This window comes from Lepidochelys kempii, chromosome 21, assembly GCF_965140285.1.
Source record: "Lepidochelys kempii isolate rLepKem1 chromosome 21, rLepKem1.hap1, whole genome shotgun sequence".
Lineage (NCBI taxonomy): Eukaryota > Metazoa > Chordata > Testudines > Cheloniidae > Lepidochelys > Lepidochelys kempii.
This window is the reverse complement of record NC_136400.1, coordinates 17,225,351-17,247,086: the sequence shown is the minus strand read 5'-3', so window position 1 is coordinate 17,247,086 and position 21,736 is coordinate 17,225,351. Positions and strand designations below refer to the sequence as shown.

General features: G+C 52.7%; 2 protein-coding genes across 2 annotated transcripts in view; both read right to left on the bottom strand.

Moving 5' to 3' along the window:
- CYB561D1 (cytochrome b561 family member D1) overlaps positions 1-21,736 on the bottom strand; it is a 433,261-nt gene that overhangs the window by 34,046 nt on the left and 377,479 nt on the right. The gene's annotated exons all lie outside the window — the stretch shown is intronic.
- SYPL2 (synaptophysin like 2) lies at positions 1,764-18,235 on the bottom strand. The gene is made up of 6 exons (XM_073319789.2): positions 17,747-18,235; positions 17,567-17,638; positions 12,633-12,757; positions 7,084-7,285; positions 5,982-6,173; positions 1,764-5,151 (listed from the first exon to the last, which is right to left on the bottom strand). Exons 1-6 carry the CDS (start codon positions 17,792-17,794, stop codon positions 5,023-5,025), a joined length of 768 nt encoding a protein of 255 aa, XP_073175890.1. The 5' UTR covers positions 17,795-18,235; the 3' UTR covers positions 1,764-5,022.

Sequence of the window (21,736 nt, the reverse complement as noted above, 5' to 3'; positions counted from 1 at the left end):
CGCTCGGGGGTGGTTTGTTTACCCTCCTGGGTGACATAAGTTCTGCTGACATAGGCTGTAGTGCAGACATAGCCTAAGTCAGCGGGAGCTGTGCAGAGACCAGATTCTCCTAGGAGAAATCACAGCCTCTTGCATCATTAGCACTTTGCATAGTTCGTTATCCTGCACAGCTCAGTTTCACCTGTCAGTCTGGGCAGGTCATTACAAAGGCTCGTTTCCTCTGTGTGCAAAGGTGAGGCCTGCCCAGGGGCACATGCAGCAGAGCCTGTTAAGCACTGGTAATTGAGGGAGATTTGGGGTGTAGTTCAGGCAGAGAGCGATGGCCATTGCAAATGCCCTTAAAATGAATCCACATGGCAGTCACTGACTGCAGAGTCCCTACTGCACCTGGAACCAAGGCTGTAAGGCCCATCTCTCACTGGCTGCAAGGCAGCTACCTACACCAGCACTAAATACGATTCAGAGGGAGGAATTTGGGTGTGAGCCATGAGCCTTGTTTGGAAGGATGATCCACAAGAAAGCCACTGTGCTTTTAGCACTCAGTCTCCACAGGAAACTGCATCCCCTTCTTTAGCACTGCCATGTCCATCCCCTCTGTGTCTAGCACCCTTTTATCCTGGCTTCAGCCTAACACAAGACCAAAAGATCCTGGCAACAAAGAGCTTGGACCAGTTTCTGATCTAAGTTATGCTGGTGTAAATCCAAAGTGACTCTGTCCAAGTCAGTCGAGTTCCTGTGGATTTTTTCCGGTATAACCTAGATCACAATCCAGCCCCTCCTTTTTCTAGGTGCGATGTACACTCATGAGATGTACATAGTAACATGAAACAATGGCCACCCCACCCTTGCAGCCTTTTCCCCGTGTGCTCAAGCTGAGCCATGGGGCACCCTGGGGCTGGGAGCAGCTCAGAAGCATTTTCTCCCGTGTGTTCAAAGGCAGGGAAGCATTTTACCCTGCTTGATTGGCACTTGCCTGTAGGCAAAGAATGGTACAGCAGCTTGTTGGGGCCAATATGACCCCAACCTATCTGCCAAGTGGGATTTGCTCTGCCCTTAACAGATGGCGATTTTCCCTTTCTGGGGAGTTCCTAGTTGTATGGCTCTGCTAACATGATCCGTCAGACATAAAGCAAGGGCTCTTCCCCTTTGATCCGTGGGGCATATTGTGGTGGGTGAGATGGCAGTGTATTCCCAGGCCAGGTCAGTGGGGATGGTGCGACTCTGGCATATGGGTGGCTATGGCTGCGTACGATATGCCCTCCCTGCCTGGATGCTGTGGGCAATAGAACAGGTGGTGGAGACACTGGTCAGAGATGACACTGCTGCAACAAATAGCAAAGCTGTCTTAGGTCACCTAATCACCTGCCCTGGAGGTGAGTGCAGGCTTGTTCCCTTGGGGCAGGGGAGGCAGCCAGCCAAGCAGCATACCCACCCCTTCCCTGGAGTAGTGCAGGGCCCATCACACGTATGGCCACTGCGCTCCAGCCCACTCTGGGAGACACGGGGGCCACAGGCTATCATCCAGAACTCTCAAATCCAACAGCACAGGCCTGCACCTCTCCAGCGAGGGGAGCATCTGCTGGCAGTAACAGTAGGCTGTTATCTAGCTAGACTAGCCCCTTGAGGAGGCGGCCCACCACAGGTTGCAGGTGTGACAGCTGTAGGAGCCCTGTGGACCGGGAGGAAGCAGGGTAGAGAGTGACTGTTGGAGAAGGGTGGGGAATGCAAAGGAAACCGGCCTGGAGCAGCACCTTGTGGTAACAAACCCTCGCAGCACTTTTTATTCAGTCATAACAACAAGCACCAGAAAACCATGCAATGTAATCCAGGGCTGGGGAGGCCGAAGCAGCCAGGCAGTGCCAAGCGCACACAGCAGAGCGCGGGATTGGGCCACTGCCCCCTTCTCAACTCCTGCTGCAATCAGTTGCTTTAACAGTGGTCAAAGGGGCTAAAGAGCAGTTGCCTCCCCCCTGCCCCCATGACCCCGCTCCCTGCAGAGTCACACACATTCAGGGCCCTTTGCTGGCACCAGGCCTGCCTCCACCCACAGCCAAGAGATTCTCCAGGAAAACACAAAGTCAGCACCAGCTAAGGTTGGTCCCTCCCCCTCCGCCTAGCCCCAGGAGCCCCCTCCTCTAGGATCTCTGTCACGGGGCAGGGCCCAATGAGGAGAAGTCCCTGGCCTGGAGCCTACCGCCTGAGCTGGGGGGGTATTCATGAGGGAGGGCTGCAGGCTGGCATAGGAGCTGCTCCTGGTGCTGGGCAAAGGGGCAGGTGCCACCTTAGCACCAAAGCAAAAAGAAAGGTATTATTTTCTCTCTCCCCTTTCAAATAAATAAATACAGGCAGAACACAGCACGCCCCACAGCAGAAACGGTTCCCAGCCCCCGCTTTCCCAGGAGGGCAGAGGTTACAAAATGCAGAGAAGTGCCCTCTCCTTCCCCGCAGGTTCTGGAGCCATTATTACTAATCACGGATAAGCGAAATAAAGACCCGGCCATTCCACCCTCCCACTGTGGCAGGGATGGGCGCCAGCTCAGTTGGCCGCTGGACTCTTGGAAGATCTGAGCAGCACAGGTCCCTGCGGTGGCTTATCCACAAAGGGGCCAGACCCTCAGCTAGCGTAAAGCAGCGTCACTTCCTGACTGTAACGGAGCCTGGCAGCTGGGGATTGGCTTTGACTATCCCCCCAGATTAGCAAACGGGGCACAGGCAAAGCAGAAGGAACCAAATGCAACGGTGGCACTTTGGTGGGTTGGTTGTCCTGGTACCCTCAAAGCCACCATGGGAGCGTAGGAATTGCCGTTCCACATCAGACCAGTGGTCCGCCTAGTCTGGGATCTGGTCTCCAGCATCAGCTGCTTAAGAGGAAGGTGCAAGAAAACCCATACTGGACAATTATGGAATAGCCTGGCCGCAAGGGAAGCTTCTTCCTGACCCTTGGTAGCTAGTGGTGGCTTATGCCCAGAAACATGAGGGTTTGTACCTCTAGGAACTCAAGGACTGGAGAAGTTGGCCCAGAGCCGGCTGGACTGGAAGCCTGGGTGGGGAGGGGGAAGCCCTCCAGCAACAGATTGGTCGATTCTTTTGTCCTGCAGGGCATCCCAGGGCCACCGTAAGAGGACCACAGCATGTGGCACTGGGGCTGTGCTGCAGGGAACTGGGCATTACAGCCCTGTGGGACTCAGTCCCCTGTGGTTCTGGGGCAGAGACGCCACAGGGCTCCCTACAACTGGCCAGAGCCTGGCTGCCGTGGAGGGGCGAGAGGTGGAGGGGAAATGTACAAAATATTCAGCAATTGGGTCTTTGCTGAACAGACGGTCCCCAGCAAACAAAGCACCATTAATATCAGTCTCTCCTTTAGCAGAAAGGAGGCACCCCCATCGTGGAGGGCAGGGAGAGGAAAGGGAGAGAGTAAGACCCGAAGAGTCAGCGTGGAGCTTGGATTCCCCAGGCCCTTGAACCAAAGCTCTCGCCTGTTTCTAGGGAAGGCAGCAACCCCTTCACAGCAGAGCAATACCCTGAAGCTCAGAGGGGTTTACAGAGTTCAGCACGCTAAAGCAGTTGCTGAACAAGCCCCTTCTCCGTGAACAAAGCAGGGCTGTCTTTGGGACCTGGGATGCTAAGCTACCATTCTGTCCAGCGGCTCCGGGAGCACAGAGCCCCTTGCGGGGTCAGCTGTTACAATGCCAACAGGCTTGGGGCCAGCTGCCTCGTGCCCCAGTGGCCGGTGGGATGACAGGACTGTTCAGGGGTTGCATGACCAATCAGTGTTGCTGGGCTCCAGGGACAGGACTAGTAGGAGCAGCTAGTTTAGTGCCAGGGGGGTAAGGGGTCAGTATTGCTACTGCAGACATGGGCACTGACTGTGATCTAAACACACTGTTTGGACAAAGCCTCCCTTCTGCTTGTGCCCATGTCAGCACAGCACAGCTCTGGCTCCTTCCGCCTGGGGTCTAGGGTCATGAACTAGGCCAGTGGATCCTCTGGCTACGAGAAAAGTCTCCTAGAAGCCAAGCAAAGCTCTCTGGCTCAGGGCCCCAGAGAGGGCCAGTCACCTGCTGCTGCCCCATAGGGAGCCATTGGAGCGGACGCTCACGCACACTCAGAAGTTTTATAAGGAGGTTTCAGAGGAATCTGGGGCTGCTCCTCAGCTGTAGGACAGGGAGGGGACAAGCACCAAGAGCTGCTAAAACCCACCATCAGCTTCCTCCAGGAGACACACAATGCTGCAGGCAGAAGGGAAGAGGAGAAATATACCAGCCTTCTCCTCCCAGGAGCAAGAAACAGCATATTCTCCACCTTCCCTTTCGGCCTCTTGGCTCGCTCCCTTGTTCCTAATCAAGTAGGGGGTAGGTATGACACAGCCTCTGCCTTTCCTTGCTTGGGCAGTAGTGGGTGTTCTGTGGTCATAGAATTATCATAGAATATCAGGGTTGGAAGGGACCTCAGGAGGTCATCTAGTCCAACCCCCTGCTCAAAGCAGGACCAATCCCCAGTTTTTGCCCCAGATCCCTAAATGGCCCCCTCAAGGATTGAGCTTACAACCCTGGGTTTAACAGGCCAATGCTCAAACCACTGAGTCCTGTAGTGCCCCAGTCTTAAGTCTCCCCAGTGCATCCACTCTCACCCGTAAGTGACTCCGCACCCCCTCCTGTGGCATCTAAACTCCTGATTGGTTTAGGCTCACACAGCAGCTGTGAAGAGCAATTCCACACAGCCGCAGGCTGGGGGGCCAGGAACGCAGAAACAAATAAATTACACATATTAACAAAAATAATAAACCCTGCTACCAGAACCACGAGTTGTGTAATAGCCCCTTGGAGTCTGCAACAAGTTACGTATACCTGGGACCGAGCCAGGACTCCCGCCTGCCAGTCACTCAAAGGTGGGCATCCCAGAATGCTCAGGAGGGATGCCAACACGATGATGGAGCTTGCACGAAGGCGTGTATGTGACAAGGTACAGGCTGTCCAGGATGGGAAGAGGTCTTGGGGGGGGGTCGGCGGGCAGAGAGGGTCTTTATTGCTTGTCGATGGCTCCCTGTTCAGCAGAGTTCTCCTTGTTAGTGGCCTGCACGTGCCACGAGGTCTCTTTAAACACAAACCAGCAGTTTCCAGCCCACAGAATAAAATTGATGAAGCCAAAGAGCTAGGGGAGAGTCAGAGAGAGCAAAGGGCACAATTACCATCAGTGAACTCGCAGCAAGACCTGCCAGCCTCAGGCGCGTGCGTGCGTCCAGCTGTGCACACCCCGCTCCCGGCTGGAATCAGGACGGCTCGGCGCTCTGCTGCATGGCCCCCCCGGTAGCTGGGGGCTCAAAGGATATAAGGCTGCCTACTGCTACAGGCAATGGAGAACCGCCCTTAGCTCCCCAGGCCTAGAGGCCAAGCGGACTTGGCAAAATCCCCTCAACCCTTCAACTGCTGCCTGCACCCCGTTCTGGTGCTGAAGAAGTAGCTAAGTCACTCAGAGCGCACACATCCACTGCCAGTGACTGCCTCTCGGGGCAATGCACTTAGTACAGAGACAGCACCCAGTGCGCCATTTACACCAGGGTGTCTGAGCAGTTCCTGGCGCCCTGACTGCCCTTGGCGCACTGGTTAAACTACAGCACCACCTGGCCATCTCCCCTAGGCGCAGACAGTCCATGTACAGAGGTCGATGGGCCCGGTCCATCTCTGGCTAACAAAGCCGGGTGCTAGCAGCTCATGATCCCTGGATCAAACCCCGGTGCTGGTAACCCCCCTACCCCCATCCAGGGCATGGCACAGCCCAAGAGGCGTCTCCACCAGCGCTCTACTCCAGTTGTGTGGTCACAAAAATGGCCGCTTGTGGGCCAGATCCTGAGCTGGTGTAAATGGGCCGTTCATTTCAACGGAACATGGCGCATTTACGCCAGGTGTAAATCTGGCCGAATGGGTCCCCTGCCCCCTTTGCTTGTGCGCAGCTGTGGCGCTGGCTTGGCCGTGGGCTCTTACCACGGAGATGTTGGCCAGCCCCATGGCCGGCGTGGCCCCAGCGTTGCACACGGCCTGTTTGAGATGGCACACGGACATGGCGGCGATGAGACTGGACGGCCGTGTGGCCCCCTTCACGTCTGACAGGCCTTTGCCCCAGGCTGCAGCCGCCACCAGCCAGAAGAAGGTGAAGGAGACGCTCACGCAGAAATCCTGGGGGGCGGGAAGGAAACGTCATGCTGGCTCCGGTGTGGTGCACAGCAGGGCTCCTCTCACTCTCCCCAGCCCCAGGCATGGAGATGGGAATGCTCGTCTAGCTCCAGGACCTCCAGCCCACCTGGCCTATACCGCCTCCCAACACCACCTGCCAGGGACCAGACCCCCAGCCCCGCCCCAGCCCCACCGGCTGGTGGACTAAGGCAGACTCCAAAAGATCTAGGCCCAATGCTCCAGAAAGGCCCCTAAATTCCCTGGCGGGTCCCACTAGTGTTCCAAGCCCTCACACCAATGTATGCGACTCCCCTGTTCTTTGATAAGCAAAGGGGTTTAGGACCACCTGGCTTGCATTGCACAGCTTCAGTCTGCCCTTGCTGCCTGCATCTAATGCCTCCCTTTCTTGACCTGCAGCCCCAGGCACCAAACAGACATCCTGCTACATCCCAGTGCGGGGCCTTCAGCCTTCATCTGTGAATCCTGGCTCTGAAACAGCCTTCAGCCTTCGCACCGAGCACCCAGAGCTGAAGGCTTAATCACTTGGCTGCTGACCCTGGCCGGGATTAGGGGGACAGTGCCTGCTATGGGTCAGCTCTGTCTCTCCTCACGTTGCCAGCGTGACAGCACCACAGGGAGAGAACTCCCATCCTGGAAAGGGGTGCAGGGACAGAATGATGGCTTAATGGTGGGGGAAGCCCTCAGATGCTCAGCTCTGCCTCCTCTGACTTCCCCTCCCAAGAAATGGGAAGTAACTTGCCCAAGGTCCCATAGTGAGTCAGTGGCGGAGCCAGAAATCAGATCTAGGAGACCTAACTCCCAGCCCTGTGCCACAGGTTCTTTAGCGCAAGCCCCACAGCTGTAAGAGCCACCAAACAAACCCCAGCCCAGGGGGCTAAGGCAGGGATCTCACCGCAAAGGGAAGCTTCTTGTTCTCTGTGTAAAGGGAGTGAAATCGCAGGTAGATCACCAGGGCTGCCATGCTGTAGAGGAAGGAGAAGACTCCCAGGGTCACGAAGAACTCGGAGGGGGCCGAGAAGTCCCCCATGAGATGCAAAGTCCTTTTAGTGGCATTGCCCTCGCAGACAGGCATCTCAAAGGGAATCCTGGATAACCTGCCCACAGAGAAAGGGGTGGGGAGAGAGACATATTTAGCAGGGAGGAAGGCGCAGTGCAGGAGAAAGAACGGGCTGAGACCTACATCCACCCTCTTGGGTAAAAGGAGCCAGCCTGTCTGAAGGCTGGGATTGGTGGGCGCAGCCTTGAAAGGCCCACCCCCTCAGATACGGGAGGGGCCATGGAATCCAGATATGGTGGACTGAGTATGGGGGACAAGAGAACAGGATTGGGGGGTGCAGGTCATGGGATAAAACCAGTGATGCAGAGGGGAACACTGAGCAGAGAACCCTGCAGAGCAGCTGCTGCCCAGAGGAGTCCAAGGAGCTAGAGGATGGCACCCATAGGAACCCTGCCTGGCTGCAGGACAAGGGCCTGGGAAAAGGCCCCACAGTCACAGAGAAGGGAAATGCATCTAACGAGGAGCACTGTCTTGCCTCCTCCTCCTCCTGGACAGATGGACGGCTGTCTTGGCCTGCCTCTGCAGCAGGTTGACAGTGTGGTCTTGGGGCTGTGGGGTCATGGGCGGGAGTTATCCACAGAGCAAGGACAGTACAGGCAGTGGCAGGGTAAGGTCCCTACACTGCAGCCTGCCAACGGGCCTCATCCCTTCTATGGCTTGATCTACACCAGTAGCCCTGCCCCTGGCTGTATAAATGCTGGTGTCCGGTCTACACTTGCTCTTACACTGGAGCAGCACTACCCCTTGATTATTTGCTAGTGTAGACACACTGTAGGAGTGAGTTCAGATTCCAAAGCAGTCAGTCTTAGCCACTCTGTCTATCCGGGTTTCCATAAGATTGACCATCACCATGGTATTCAACCACCTCTCTGCTAAGGCTGCCAGCAGTGGGCCGATCCATGCCAGTAACAGAAAGGATTTTAGAGTAGCAGCCGTGTTAGTCTGTATCCGCAAAAAGAAAAGGAGGACTAACAAATTTATTAGAGCATAAGCTTTCGTGAGCTACAGTTCACTTCATCGGATGCATGCAGATGAAGTAAGCTGTAGCTCATGAAAGCTTATGCTCAAATAAATTTGTTAGTTTCTAAGGTGCCACAAGTCCTCCTTTTCTTTTTTAGAAAGGATTTTGTGACTTGTCACTTCAGTTCTGATATGACACCCACCCACTCATTTCACAGAGGCTGCTAAGAGCCATCAGATGGCACCAGCATTCCAATTCTGTACGCTCTGATAAGACTGCACCGTGCCCGGGGCAGTGAGCTCTCCTTTGTCCGTGTCAGTCAAGCCCCATACAAAAAACAGGTAACTTTCCGTCACCACCTTCCGACGCTGAATATGACACAGCCACCGAGGGGTGAAAAACTTTCTGGCCCAATCACCCCTCCCACTGAATTTGACTTTAAAGGAAAAGAGGGATTTTCTCTTTGACCTGACTCTCCCCCTGCACTCTCATGCAGCTGAATACAACAGCACCAGGCTAGTACCCCAGAACTACAGCTGGAAACTAAGCAGAAAGTGAGGGCCAGGTCAGAGCAGGTCTAAATGGAAAACGCTCCACTGAGCTCGGCCTGTGTACGTCAGGATGTAGGATGAGGACCTGACCTGCACAGTGAAACAGAGCAGCCTGCTTTCCACTTAGTGAAATGTATCAAGCAAACAGGGACTATCAAATGGGGGACAAGTTCACTAGACGCTTAAAACTCTCCCTGTGTTCATCATCTCAGGGTGTGAGTTTGGTGACGTGCCCTTAGCAGACTGGGACGAGAGCTATACTCTTCCATCTTGTGTAGGGAACTGGGCAGGAGTCTTGTGTATGTTGGAGGTCCCTAAAGGAGCTCTGATGGTGAGAGCACTTGTTAAGGAGGAACTGAGGTATGCCCAAGGCCTTCTTGCCAACTGTCCCTATTGAGCTGGGACAGTCACTGTTATTTCAGTAGCACAGTTCTCCATTTCTCCCCCCTCTGAGCCTCCTAGCAGTGCTCCTAAGTCAGTGGAGATCAGAGGTGTGCCTCTATTTATAGTCGAATGTTGGCAGGCAGGCCGAGATGTGTGGATAGATATAGCCATGTTCACACTTTTCATAAGTTTAGCTTCACAGGCTGGATTTCAATCTAATTCTGGCCTCTTTTCTGCTCACCCAAGAGGCCTTTTTGCTGATCCGTAACAAACGGGGCTATTCCGTGCTCACTTTGACTTCCTTACTGCTTGACAAACCTTTCTGGCTTTGGGGTGGCTGAGGGATTAACGAATGCTGGCCATAATGGAACAGACCATTGGCTCATCAATGCCAGTACCCTGCTTCCAGCAATGGCCTATACCTGAAACATGAGCTGAAGTCTGCAGCAACCTGCCTCCTGACCTCAGCAGCGGTCAGGAATGGGGGTGACGGATCCTGCAGTATATTCCCTCTCCCTACAGCACCTCCAAACAGGTGACTGAGGGACATTTTCCAAGGCTAGCTGCCCCTTTTGCAAGTTTGCAGCCAAGGGAGTAAAGGAACAGCTGTGCAGGATGGGGGGAGGAGCGTGTGATGATTTACGAACACTCTATGTGACCTGGTTGTTGGCTATGGTGGGTTGTTGTCTCTGTACGAATTGGTTTAGCTTAAATAGTAGGACTGACTAGGAAAAGGTAGCAAGGCAACACAACGGCTACAGATAAGCAACCAGCCAGTCATTAGAAGAGGATGCCTGAGCTATTCACTGTGAAGTTGCTATTTCCAGGCTCCAGCCAAGTTACAAGACTTGTTCTGCCAGTACTGGGAGCCAACCAATGAAACAGAAACCAAACAGTTAAAAAGTCTCTCTCCACCTTGTCAGGGAGGGGCAGACAGACACAGACCCCATTTGGGGGAACTGAAGAAATCAGGCCTTCTAGGCTTCCTAGGGGGTATGCCCACACATGAGCCCACAGCAGGTGCTGATGCAAAGTATGATGGGAGTATAACAGATCCATTGCAGCTGAGTGCAGACGGTTTCTTGTTTAATCCCTCTCTCATTTTATGCCTGGCGCCTACTGTTAAGGCTGAACAATGCTTTGGTGTAAGAAGGCTCTCTGGTTATTTGTACTAACCACTGCTCACAGGTTCCGGAAGGGATGACCCACTGGTGCTGAACCCACTGGGACCTGTCAGGGTAAGTACGGTAGATACACAAGATGCTGAAGCACAGGGTCCAGTCTAAGAGTGAGAGAATCATGTGATTCCACCCCCAGGGAAGTAAAGGCATGAGGCCTGACTTCTGAAGGGGCTCATTCAGAGACACCAGAGAGAGAGTCAGGCGTGCAGCCAGCCCATAGCATAGCACTCAGAATTCACAGCTGTGACATTGACACCTGTAAGCTACAAGGAGTTAAAGTAGTCACCTCTGAATTATGATGGTTTTCTCCATACACCCACATTAGCTGATTAAAAGGATCTCTGAGCCCTCCAACCTACAGAGAATTGAGCAGAGAAACTGCTTGACTGAACAGATCAATGGTTTATCTATCTAGACCAGCATCTCATCTCTTAATAGTGACCAGTGCAAGATGCTTTAAGAAAAATACCTGGTTTTAAATGCCATACTGGGGGGCAGGGGGAAGATGAATTTCTTCCTGACCCAGCTGGTGATCAGCATATGCCCTGAACCATGAGGACTAAAAGCCCTTCCAGTATTATCAGAGCTACAACAACTGAAGGTGCTGCTCTCATTCATACAAATACCTGGAGCTTTGCTACGCTATTTGCCTCAGATAATAGTGGCACAAATTCCTCTCTTGTGGGAACTGACACTAGGTCTATTCATGCATTCACCTATATAATGCAGCCTGAAGATGTCCAAAAGGTTTCACCTCAGTCATACAGCCTCCCTAGCTTGTCTTGGGCAAAGGGCTCCCTATGCTCTGGGGTCTGTGTTTGAAATGCTCTCTTGGACGGAGAGCTAAAGGGGTCAGAACAGATCTGTCCATAATGGACTGGCTCTCCCTTGGGTATTCCGTCTCCAGGAGATGCTCAGAGAGGATACACCTTTAAATAGGATGCAGTCAAAGCTAGTCAAGCATTGATTATCCCTGCTTTCAAGGTCCCTAAGTCACCCAGCAGAGGGCAGGAAAGACAGGCCCATACAGAACACTGCATTCCTGAGTAAATCTCCAGCGAGTCGGGGTCTACGTTACTGGACAAAACGTGTTACAGGAGAGAGAGAAAAAATATAACCAACAAAACACACGACCTGCAGGCGCGCGCGTGAGAAAGCCTGGCCCAACTCTGGCCTGAGGAGCGGGGTCTGCTCTGCTGAGGCGAGAAGAGATCTGGACTGGGCTGAGGGGGAGGTTTCTCCATTGGACATAACTTTATTTCCATCTTGTGGCCTGACTGCAGCTCCCTTTTATACGCAAAGGGAGTTTTCGAACATTGCTAAGCCCAGCATTGCTGCAAAGGGAGTTTTCGAACATTGCTAAGCCCAGCTCAGCTCCCCGGCGGCAGCAATGCTGGGAGCCCTAGGGAGACAAGGCAACTGCTGCTGGCGCCATTTACTCCTCAGAGCAGGGCTAAGACACGCTGATGTCCAAGGATGCAGCTCCACTAACTTCAACGGAGATAAACTGATTCACACCAACTGAGGATCTGAGTTACGGGGCTTCAGTGACCATAGGAGCCTTGCATAGAAAGGGCTTCGGCAGAGCATGGAGGGAAAGGCTGGCAGCTCCTCTCGCTGTCTCTCCCCACTTGTTTATTTAAAAAATGCCTTGTTCTCTTTGCAACTAAGCTGGCATAGGAACCAACTTCCCTGCCACATTGTGGGATCAGGCAGTGTCCATCCTGTGCCCACTTGCCCCCACTCTTCAGGCATCCAAAGGCCATTTCTTTGGATCCGTTCCCTCACGGCTTCCTATTTGCAGTAAGTTTTGGGTAATTAAGACCTATACCAGCCTGCCCTCTCCCCTCCCTTTGCCCACACCCATTGCAGAAGGGGTTTCCAAAACCCCAAGGAGAGCCCAAATGGGAGTCATTTTTCAACAGGGGCAGTTAAACAGCCATCCTTCAACTCTGTTTAGGTACCATTAAAATGAAAGAAAAACCTGCAGTGAGAGTCCTGTTCTAGCAGCACTATCCTACAGCAGTGAGTTACACAGATTAACTATACATTGCCTCAGAAAGTATTTCTTTTTTTTAAAACGGTAGTAAAAGCAAGTCAGAGTGTACTGGTTTGGGAAGAGCACTCATCTGGGAAGCTGGGGGTAGGATATGGGTTCTGGTCCCTTCACAGACATCTCTCCATTGAGTCAAGCATTGGTGTCAGGCCAGTCTGTCTATTCTGATGGATTAATTACCATCTCCAGTGGCATGTAACTCTGGAGAGGAAGCATCCTCTGGGTTAGTGTCCAGCAAGGTCCCACATTACCTGAAAGGGTATCCGAACTGGACAGAGATGGCTGTCATCTCTTTCAGGTCATCATTGCATTTTACGGTAGCCCCTGTCTCCCCACTGAAAGAGCCGCAGGAGCCGAAGGCAAAAATGGCAAAGAGCTGGAAGAGAAAAGCAAAAGGTTTTGAAGTCGGGGGACTCCAGCTGGTGACAGTGAACTAGCAACAGGTGCTAGCAGGTCTTCTGGGCTCATCGCGCCTTCTGAAATTTACAAGATAGCCCCGGTGACCACAGGTAAATAGTCCTCAGTTTAGTTGGGGCAACACAATATAACAATGGCGCATCCACACATCATAATCAAAGCAACATCCTCAGCACTTGCAATGTAGTGCCATGGTCATATGACATCCCTGTCACCTTGTGCAAGGACCCAGCAGAAAACCCAGTCAGCAAGGTCTTTTCCTTGAGTGATAACGTTTGTAACAAGAAATCAGAACAGGCCGACACAAGCAGAACATGGAGAAACAGAACCCAGGGCTCCAGATCACCCCTGTCTCCCAAGCAACCACTCTTAGAGCACTTCCCTGAGCAGCAGGGAAAGGGGAGGAAGAAGCGGAGCTGGAGTCAATCTCTTCCTCACAGAAGACCAGGCAGTGCTGTGACCCAGAGAGAGACGGAAGCCGTCTCCGTAGTCTATTTTGGCTACGGCCGAGTAAGGGAGCCAGTCAGTGCCAACTGGGATAGAGGTTTTGTGATATGGAACTGGAGTGAGAGCACCAGTGGAGAGTTATCACCAGAGCTCTCACTCACTGCTCTCCTGACCGGGAGCTGGCCAAGCTGGCAGCCTAGCAGTGAAAGTTCTCTAGATCCCAGCAATCCTCTGAGCCAGCCTCTCTTCCCAGTTCGGTTGGTTGGGATTCTGCTTGCTATGTTGCATACAAACTAAGCACATACCTTCCTCAGAGAGAGCCAGACGCTTTTGCTGGGACAAAGAGGTGCGATCAGAGACTACAACCTCTCTCCGGATGCACGTTCCCCGTCACTGGTATGTGCCCCCAGACTGGTGCTCTGACTTCAGCAGAGCTACACCAGTTTACAGCAACTGTGGGGCTGGCCCATTGATTCCTACTGAAGGCAGAGATAAGGCCCAGAGCAGGGAAGTGACTTGCCCAGGGGCACAAAGGCAGGTAATAGCAGTGCTGGGAACAGAACCCCAGTGTCTTAACTCACTGACCCTGCTCTAACAGACACCACCACCTCCCATCTGCACCAGCCAGGGAAGGGAACAACAGCACTGCTAGGATGACTCCCATAACTCTCCTTTCTAACAAGGCCTTTTGTAGGTTCTGGGGCTGAGGGGGGTCAGCACAGGAAGATACCCTAACGGACAACATGCAAGGTTGGCAGAGGTATTTACACAGGATCCATGTCTGCTTTGCACCACACCCACCTCCAACTACTAGCAGCTAAGAAACCAGTAGGTAAGGGCAGAGAATAGCTGCAGAGACTGACACAGGCATCATGGCTTAAAGACAACAAGAGCTGTCCCAGTGCTGGAGACAATGGGGCCGATGCCTCCCCCTGGGGCACACTATGGCACCCGGGGCTCTGCTCACAAAGGATACACTGAGCCACACGGGCAGACAGCCCCCACTGACTGCAGCACGGCACCAGGACACCTGAGCACACAAGGCAGTGAGCACATCGCTGGCTCATTAAGCTTCCCCATTCCAGAGACCTGTCACCCCAGCGCTTCCTGTCGGGGCTCCATGGGGCCTAATCCCCACCACCAAACAGCTGACAGCACTAGTAACCGTCCAGCGCAGCTGATAGACAGCCCACGCTCTCAGGGATTCCTCCTCCCTGCTGAGCTCCTCTGTTCCATCCCTGCCCATCTGTGCCAGCAACACAGGCTGGCCAGGCGCCACACCAGAGATCTCTTCTTACTGGCTCCCTTCCCCACATCGCTCACTAACCCCTGGTGAGCTGGCCAGCTTGGGTGCACTCCCTGAGGCTCTCCGCCCTCACTTGGCAGAGGGAGGTGCACAATGGATGGGGGTGTGTGGAAGGGAACTGCCACAGGCAGATAAGGGACCTGGATGGTGTCCCACGAGACCTAGAGCTGCACACTCTTCTTTCCCGCCCCTGCCCCATTGGCCTCAGTGGGGATTACCTGCCCATGTGGATGGGTGAGCAGGGTCCTTGGTATCTTTGGAAGAATTTTGCAGCAGGGCCACCTGTCCCCCTAAAGCCCGGAATCAGCAGTTCAGAAACCTCCCAAAGAAGCTGGTGTTTCCAGAACGGCTGATGCGGAGACATTTGGGCAGGTGGTGTGGGCAGAAGCGGAGACTTCATTAAAAGAAAAATCTGTGTTTTCACAAGAACCTCAAACTTCCTGCCACATTGCAAAATGCAGCCCAATACCTGAATGTCTCTCTCAGAACTGTGAAGCTGAGGGCCTGAGCCCCCAGTAGGATCTTTTTCCTTTGAAGCAACTTTTAATTCACTTTCCGGCAACTGATGATGCTCAGGGGCCTTTATGCCTCTAAACCAAAATCAGTTTTCAATTACACGACCAATAAACTGATGTCTTGTTTTCTTTGCCTTCCCCCCCTGTAATGAGAGTGTAATTCATCCATGCAGGAAATGGTTATGAGTCTCAAATGACATTTCCTGTTCTTGGTTCTGAGTTGAATTTCTCTTTCTCTTCCACTGGCGGGGGGGATGAATGTGGCTTCTGAATAGTTTTCTGGTAACTCATGTAGAAACACTCAGCTCTGGTTAAGTTCATGCACCCTGAACTCTGGCTCCCACAAGCGACAGGAAGAAAAAACAACTCTCTGTTTGCGTGTGTACAAGAGAGAGAATGAAAATGTAGGCTGAATAGACTGAGGGGTTCCCACTTCATCTATAAAGGACTGATCTATGTAACCAAATCCTGAACAGAACAGGCAGAAAATCACAGCAGTCAGGGGCAGACGTCATCTTATGTCGCCTCGTCCATTCTCAGCCAGCGCGGGACTGTTCTGTACTGTATATTCCCAAGTACTTTGCCCAGCATATTTCTCCCACCATTTAACTTAAGACTCTATGCCATAAAGAGCTCTGACCCAGATGCTCCAAGGTATTTAGGTTACTAACTTCCACTGACAGTGTAAATACCTTTGAGGATCTTTGCCTTTGTTACCCTGGTTTTCCTGCATTCAGCTTAAGTTTCTTTGTTCAGTGTCCCTCCTAGTTATGTCCCTTCGAACTGCCCTGTATCATTTCTTTCCCTCCCCAGGATTTATACCCTTTTGCTACTATTGGTTGAAGGGCCTGATCCTGCAGCATGCTGAAGCACTTTCCATTCCAATGGGTACTCAGCACCTCTCAGGTCTGACTAAGCGAGAACCAAGGCTGTTTGTGAGACCATCCACTGATTTTGGATGCCTCTCTTTTGGGGTGTTTGACTTGGGATATGTTGAATTTTCAGAGGTGCTGTGCACCAGCAGCTCCCATTGACTTTAGTCAGGACTGCAGACACTCAGCACCTCTGAAAGTCCGGCTCCCAGTGTCTCAAGTTAGGTTCCCAAAAACAGAGGGATCCAAAACCAGAGCTACTTTGGGAAGGTGTCAGCCTAGAGGTGTGCACCCAAAGTAAACAGAGTCACAGCCAGCTTCTCAGGCTGTGTGGGTGAGGATGTGGGGCGGGATAAGCAATGTGTATCTATTCCTAGCCCTGCCAGTGACCTTGTGCAAATCACCTCCCCTGTCTGCTTCACTCTCCCAGCTGTAAAACAGGGGCCATGACACTCCCCTACCTTTGTGACATGATTTCTGGATGAAGAGTGCTACAGAGGAGCTGAATGCTGCATACATGGCACACCATACACCAAGTACAGGCTCCCTGGATCCTGGCAGATCAAGAGTGTGACCTGCACACCACGAACACATGCTGAACAGTTCCGTCACCACATGGAGGCATGAAACAAATGCAGCACCCTTGATGTGCCATGAGATATGCTAGCTAGTGCTGCGGTTCCTCATTCAGACAGAAGGCCTTTTAAAGTTACCTTTGCAAACATAAGAAATCATAATTGGTGTTATTCAGAACACCAACGCTACATTCTTCTATGGCCTGTTTCATTCACAGTGGCCTTGGCGAAACACTGCTGAGAAGGGGGGTGGGTATCTTCGTTTTATGGATGGGTATGCTGAGGCTCAGGGGGGTGAAATGACTTGCCCAGGGTCCCATGAGAGTCAGTAGGAATAGAACCTAAAGGAGTCCTGGCTCCCAGCATCCTGCCCTAGACAGGCAGAGTCAGTACATGTAAAGCTCTTTGGACAATGCACACAGGCCGAGTGGAGACTGACTCCGACTATCAAACAATGGCAACTTTGCCCTGGGAACACACTTCCAACAGTGCGGTAGCAGACAACTCCAGCTACTACCACCTGATTCAGTGCTCAGAAGGGGGCAGAAGGCTGTTCTACAACAGATCTGTTCTGAGAGGGGTTTCCCACACACTCAAGCAGTCTGAAGGTTTCCCACACACTCAAGCCCCAAGCACTGGGGTCCAAATAAGTGCAGGACTCCAGTCTCTCCCGCGGGAGGCGGAAGAGGAGAGTTCAGCGAGCTCAGGGACCCACCGAGGCCTGGTATGTGCAGCATCAGAGCTCTGGAAAGGTTAAACCACGGCAGCCAGCTTTCCCCCCCTCTCCCCCGAGTGAAACGTGAGCAGGGCTAAGGCCAGTTCCCATACCCCTCCCCATAAACGGAGACCTTCCTTGCACACAGAGGGGCTGCCTGGGAGGGGCACCGCATGCCCAGCTCCTTCCCTCCTCTAACCCCACCCCATACCCCACTCACCAAGAACTCGCCCCCAGAAAGAGCCGCCCCCCCGCAGCCAGCCAGCCGGCGCTGCCTTGCTTTGCAGGAACGTCACTCACTGGTACCGAAATAGAAAGAGCCTCTGTAGCAAACTCACCCACTGCAGCACCTTAACGAAGCCCAGGGGCTCCTCCAGGCGGCCCCAGCGCAGCCCGAAGAGCCGCCGGCCCTGCAGGGGAGAGACAAGGGCGGGGAGCTAGGGTCAGCCAAGCCCGGAGGAGCCGGGGGAGCGCAGAGAAGGGGCAGGAGAGGGAGAGGGAGAGGGAGGGGGCGGTACCTGCTGCCCGGGCTCCTTGTGGCCGGCCGCGGCGGTGGGCTCGGACATGTCCAGGCTGCGGGCAGGGCCGGCCGCCGTGTGCGCCGCCGGGCGGTGGGCTGCGGGGAGCAGGGCTGGGGGGCAGCCCAGGCGCGGAGGGGGCTGTCGGGCGGGCGCTGCTCCGGGGCCGCCGCCGGCTGCTGCCGCCGCTGCCGTCTGCGCTCCGCCCTGGCGGCCGCACGCACCCGCGATTCAAACTTCTGTCAAACTCGCAGCGAAACTTCGCGGAGTCACGTGGGGACCAAACCCAGCCCCGCCTGCCCCTCCGCCCCCTGCCCGCGGCACTGCCGGAGGGCCAGGGCCAGGGCCAGGCCGGGGCTGCCTCTCTCGCCCGCCAGGGCCCGCGGGGGGACCTCGCCCTGCATCCCCCCCGATGAAAACCAGGGACAGGCACGAACCCATGGGCTCGGATGAACCGTTTTCTCTACTGCACAATTAACTGATTAGGGAATTTAGCGGAGACTAGACCCCAGCAGCGCCATGGGTCTGGCCCCACTCACCCACCCCTCCTGGGGGCTGGCCACTAAAGCAAACACATAGTCGAGTTTCCCCACCGCCCCAGGCAGTGCGCAGGAGCATTTGTCACCTCCAAGCCCCTTGTGCACCCCTGCGCTGGGGCACAGCCATTCTCGGCTACCACATACCAGCTACCAGCGCTTTCCCCCGTTCCTGGATCGCTTTTTCATCTCTCCGCCCGCTCCGTGCCCGCCACTGCAGCCGGAGCCCTTCGAAGTTCCGGGGAGGGTCTCCAGTGCTCCGCCACTGTTCACGGTCAGGAGCCCTTCCTGTTTAAAGGACAATTCTTCCAAATGCTCTAAAAGCTGCATGCTTACTGGCATTGCCTTGTCACTTGGTGTGCTTCAAGGGACCGCAGGGTAGAACCACTGTGCCAAAACTGGGGCCTTGAGAATGGGGTTCCCAAGATACAGCACCCCCCTACACAAAAGTATTTCTTAAGGTTGACACATTCTGCCATTTTTTTGTTTTTTTGCTCAGACCTGGGGCTCAAAACATGTTTCTGATCATGCCCCAAAATCATCTCAGGACCAACATTCATCCCAGCTAGCGCATGGCATTCACAGCCCCTTTGGGGAAGCAATATTGAAAACAATATTTTAAAAAGGGGTTAAACTCACCAGATAGGCATGAGCCTAACACTCACATGCTGAACAGATTACAGTGCACACATGAAGAAAGACTAGCCAAGAGAGCTGCTAGCCTTCATATAGCCTCAGAGAGTGTGGCCACTGAAAACTGACCAACATGCAGGCACTTTAAGTTTGAAACCTACTCTTATCAGAAATCTGAGAATGAAGTGTAAACATTTTGCTAAAATTGACATCTCTCCAGGTTTGTTACTTTGTTTTTTAATCATTATTATTGTTTTGGGGAAATGTAATCTGAGCAGATCAGATAATTCAGAAGGCATTCAAACTATGTTTGAAAAGGAAATGTATTATATATGTGAATGGTTGGTAGAGGGAAGCGGGAACTAGAGGCAGAAGAGTGGGTGGGAAAAGGGGTTGGGGGTTGCAGGAAGAGAGAGGGATAAATGGGAATGGGCAGGAGGAGCGAAGAATGGGGGAAGGAAGGAGGAAGGGATAGTAAAGAAGAAACACACCACTTTCCTCTCATGGGCTTAAAATTACTGTAACCACCACATAATAAAACTCTCAAGAATTTAGGCTATAGACCACATCTGTGATTTCCCTCAGCAACTATACACTGCAAACATTTAAAAGGATGATTATTATCCTCAATGCACTATAACAGTGTACACATATGGGAGTGGGACAGAGCACTTAGGACTCATACGGCAACTATGGCCTACTGGAGAGACCACTGGACTGGGATTATTCCTGTCACTTCACCTCTCTGTTCCTCAGTTTCCTCATCTGTAAAATAGGGATAATGGTGTAAAATGCTTTCAGATCTACTGATGAAAAGTTCTATATAAGAGCTAGGTATAATTATTACCTAGCCACAGAAGCATACCAACTACAAACCTACCTGATAACTACGACTACCTAAATGACCACAAACTCCTACAACAAACACTTCTCTTTCTATTAAAAAAAAACAAAACTAGGAAATTCACTGACAAACATAATTAATACAGAGTTCAGATTGCTCTGTAGGCCTTCCAGAACATACAGTTCAGCAAAACTCAAACCTCTCAAAACCAGTAACGCAAGAATAAAGGTATTTGAAGCATAAACTTCTGAAAACCAGGAAATACAGGCTTTGAGGCATGTGTCCACACAACCTTAATGCTACTCTTCTTGAGCGATGACCAGTATGTCCATAACAGCCATATTTGTACTCTGCCTTTGCAGACAGTGCATATCATTCAGGGAATAAGGGCACATGACAGCTGTAGCACAGAGTCAAGCACCTTCTCTTTGCTAAGGCAAAACTTGAGTTTATGTGAGCAGTGCTGATCAGGAGCTACCTACACCCTGTTCTACACTCAAACGCCAAGCCTACTCCCCAGAAACAACCCCATACTTGTTAAGTTTTACAGCCCCTTCACTTCCTTTTGCAATCCATTCTCCTGTACTCCCAGGAGTCCATCTAACATTGTATTTTCAGTTATCCATCATTAAACCCACAGACCACTCTCATATTCCTCCTCTCTGCTGACAATCCCATGGCAAGAAGACCCTTGTGCACTGCTACTGACATAACCTACAGAATTGCGTGCTGACATGAGGCATACTGGATCCCTTAAGGCAGTGGTTCTCAACCAGGGGTATGCGGCTCCCTAGGGGGCTATGAGCAGGTTTCAGGGGGCCTGCCAAGCAGGGCCAGCATTAGATTTGCTGGGGGCCAGCGCAGAAAGCTGAAGGCCCATCACATGGCCCTGAAGCCCGGGGCCCTGAGCCCTGCCACCCAGGGCTGAATCTGAAGCCTGATCAATGTAGCTTCACGGGGCCCCATGTGGCATGGGGCCTGGGCAGTTGCCCTGCTTGCTATCCCCTAATGCTGGCACTGGCTTTTATATGCAGAAAACCTGTTGTTCTGGCAGAGGTGGGCCGTGGAGTTTTTATAGTTTGTTGGCGGAGCCTCAGAGACAAAAAAGGTTGAGAACCTCTGCCTTAAGGTACACATGCGCCTCTTTCCTTTTGTCACACACTTGAGGGTGGGAGGAGCTTAGCCCTCCATAGAGGCCTCTCTGATCTCCTCATATCACAATCAGAGCTCAGTCAAGTTGCTCCAACTAATGCTTCCACCATTCAGTACAGCTACACTTCAAACAAGGAATGCAGCTGTAGGGCAAACAGGTAATTCCCAGCGGCTTTTGCCAGATCCAAGGGGGCAGAGTTAAGGTTATGTTGGTGTGTACCTCAACTCTTCATTTCCTGGGTTTCAGAGGGTTGAGTGTAACTGAACTTGACATTCTGAAACTCAGCAACCTGAATGTGATGCTCTGTACCTCGGGGGGAACACCCTGCACCCCCATGTTCATCCTTATGATTATGTGGTATCCAATGCAAAGTTTGTCATGTCAGGTGTCTTTAGAAGGCTCATGATGCACTGAGCATTGTTGTTATAGTAATGTTATAGGTTGTAATTTCATGTATATAGTTATGAGGCTGAAAATGTGTCCTCATGGCTTAAAACAAGCCCGGGCAAAACTCTCCAGGAGCAGAGGGGCAGTTCACACATCATCAGGTCATGTATGGGACAAACCCTGCCCAGCCTCACAGGAACAAAGGACACTGGCCTAGACAGCAACAAAGGATCTGTTGGACTCTCGATTGAGCCACCCCCCTTCCCTTGGTCAGTTTAGGACTATGATGAGGTAATGCTCACCTGACTCCAAGGGCGGGGGGGAAGCCAAGAGGGAAGAAAGAACGCGATAAAAGGGAGAGACGTTTGCCATGCTCTTCCTCTCTCTCTCTCTCTTCCACCTACATCTACAGACATCACCACCAAGTGAATGAAGTG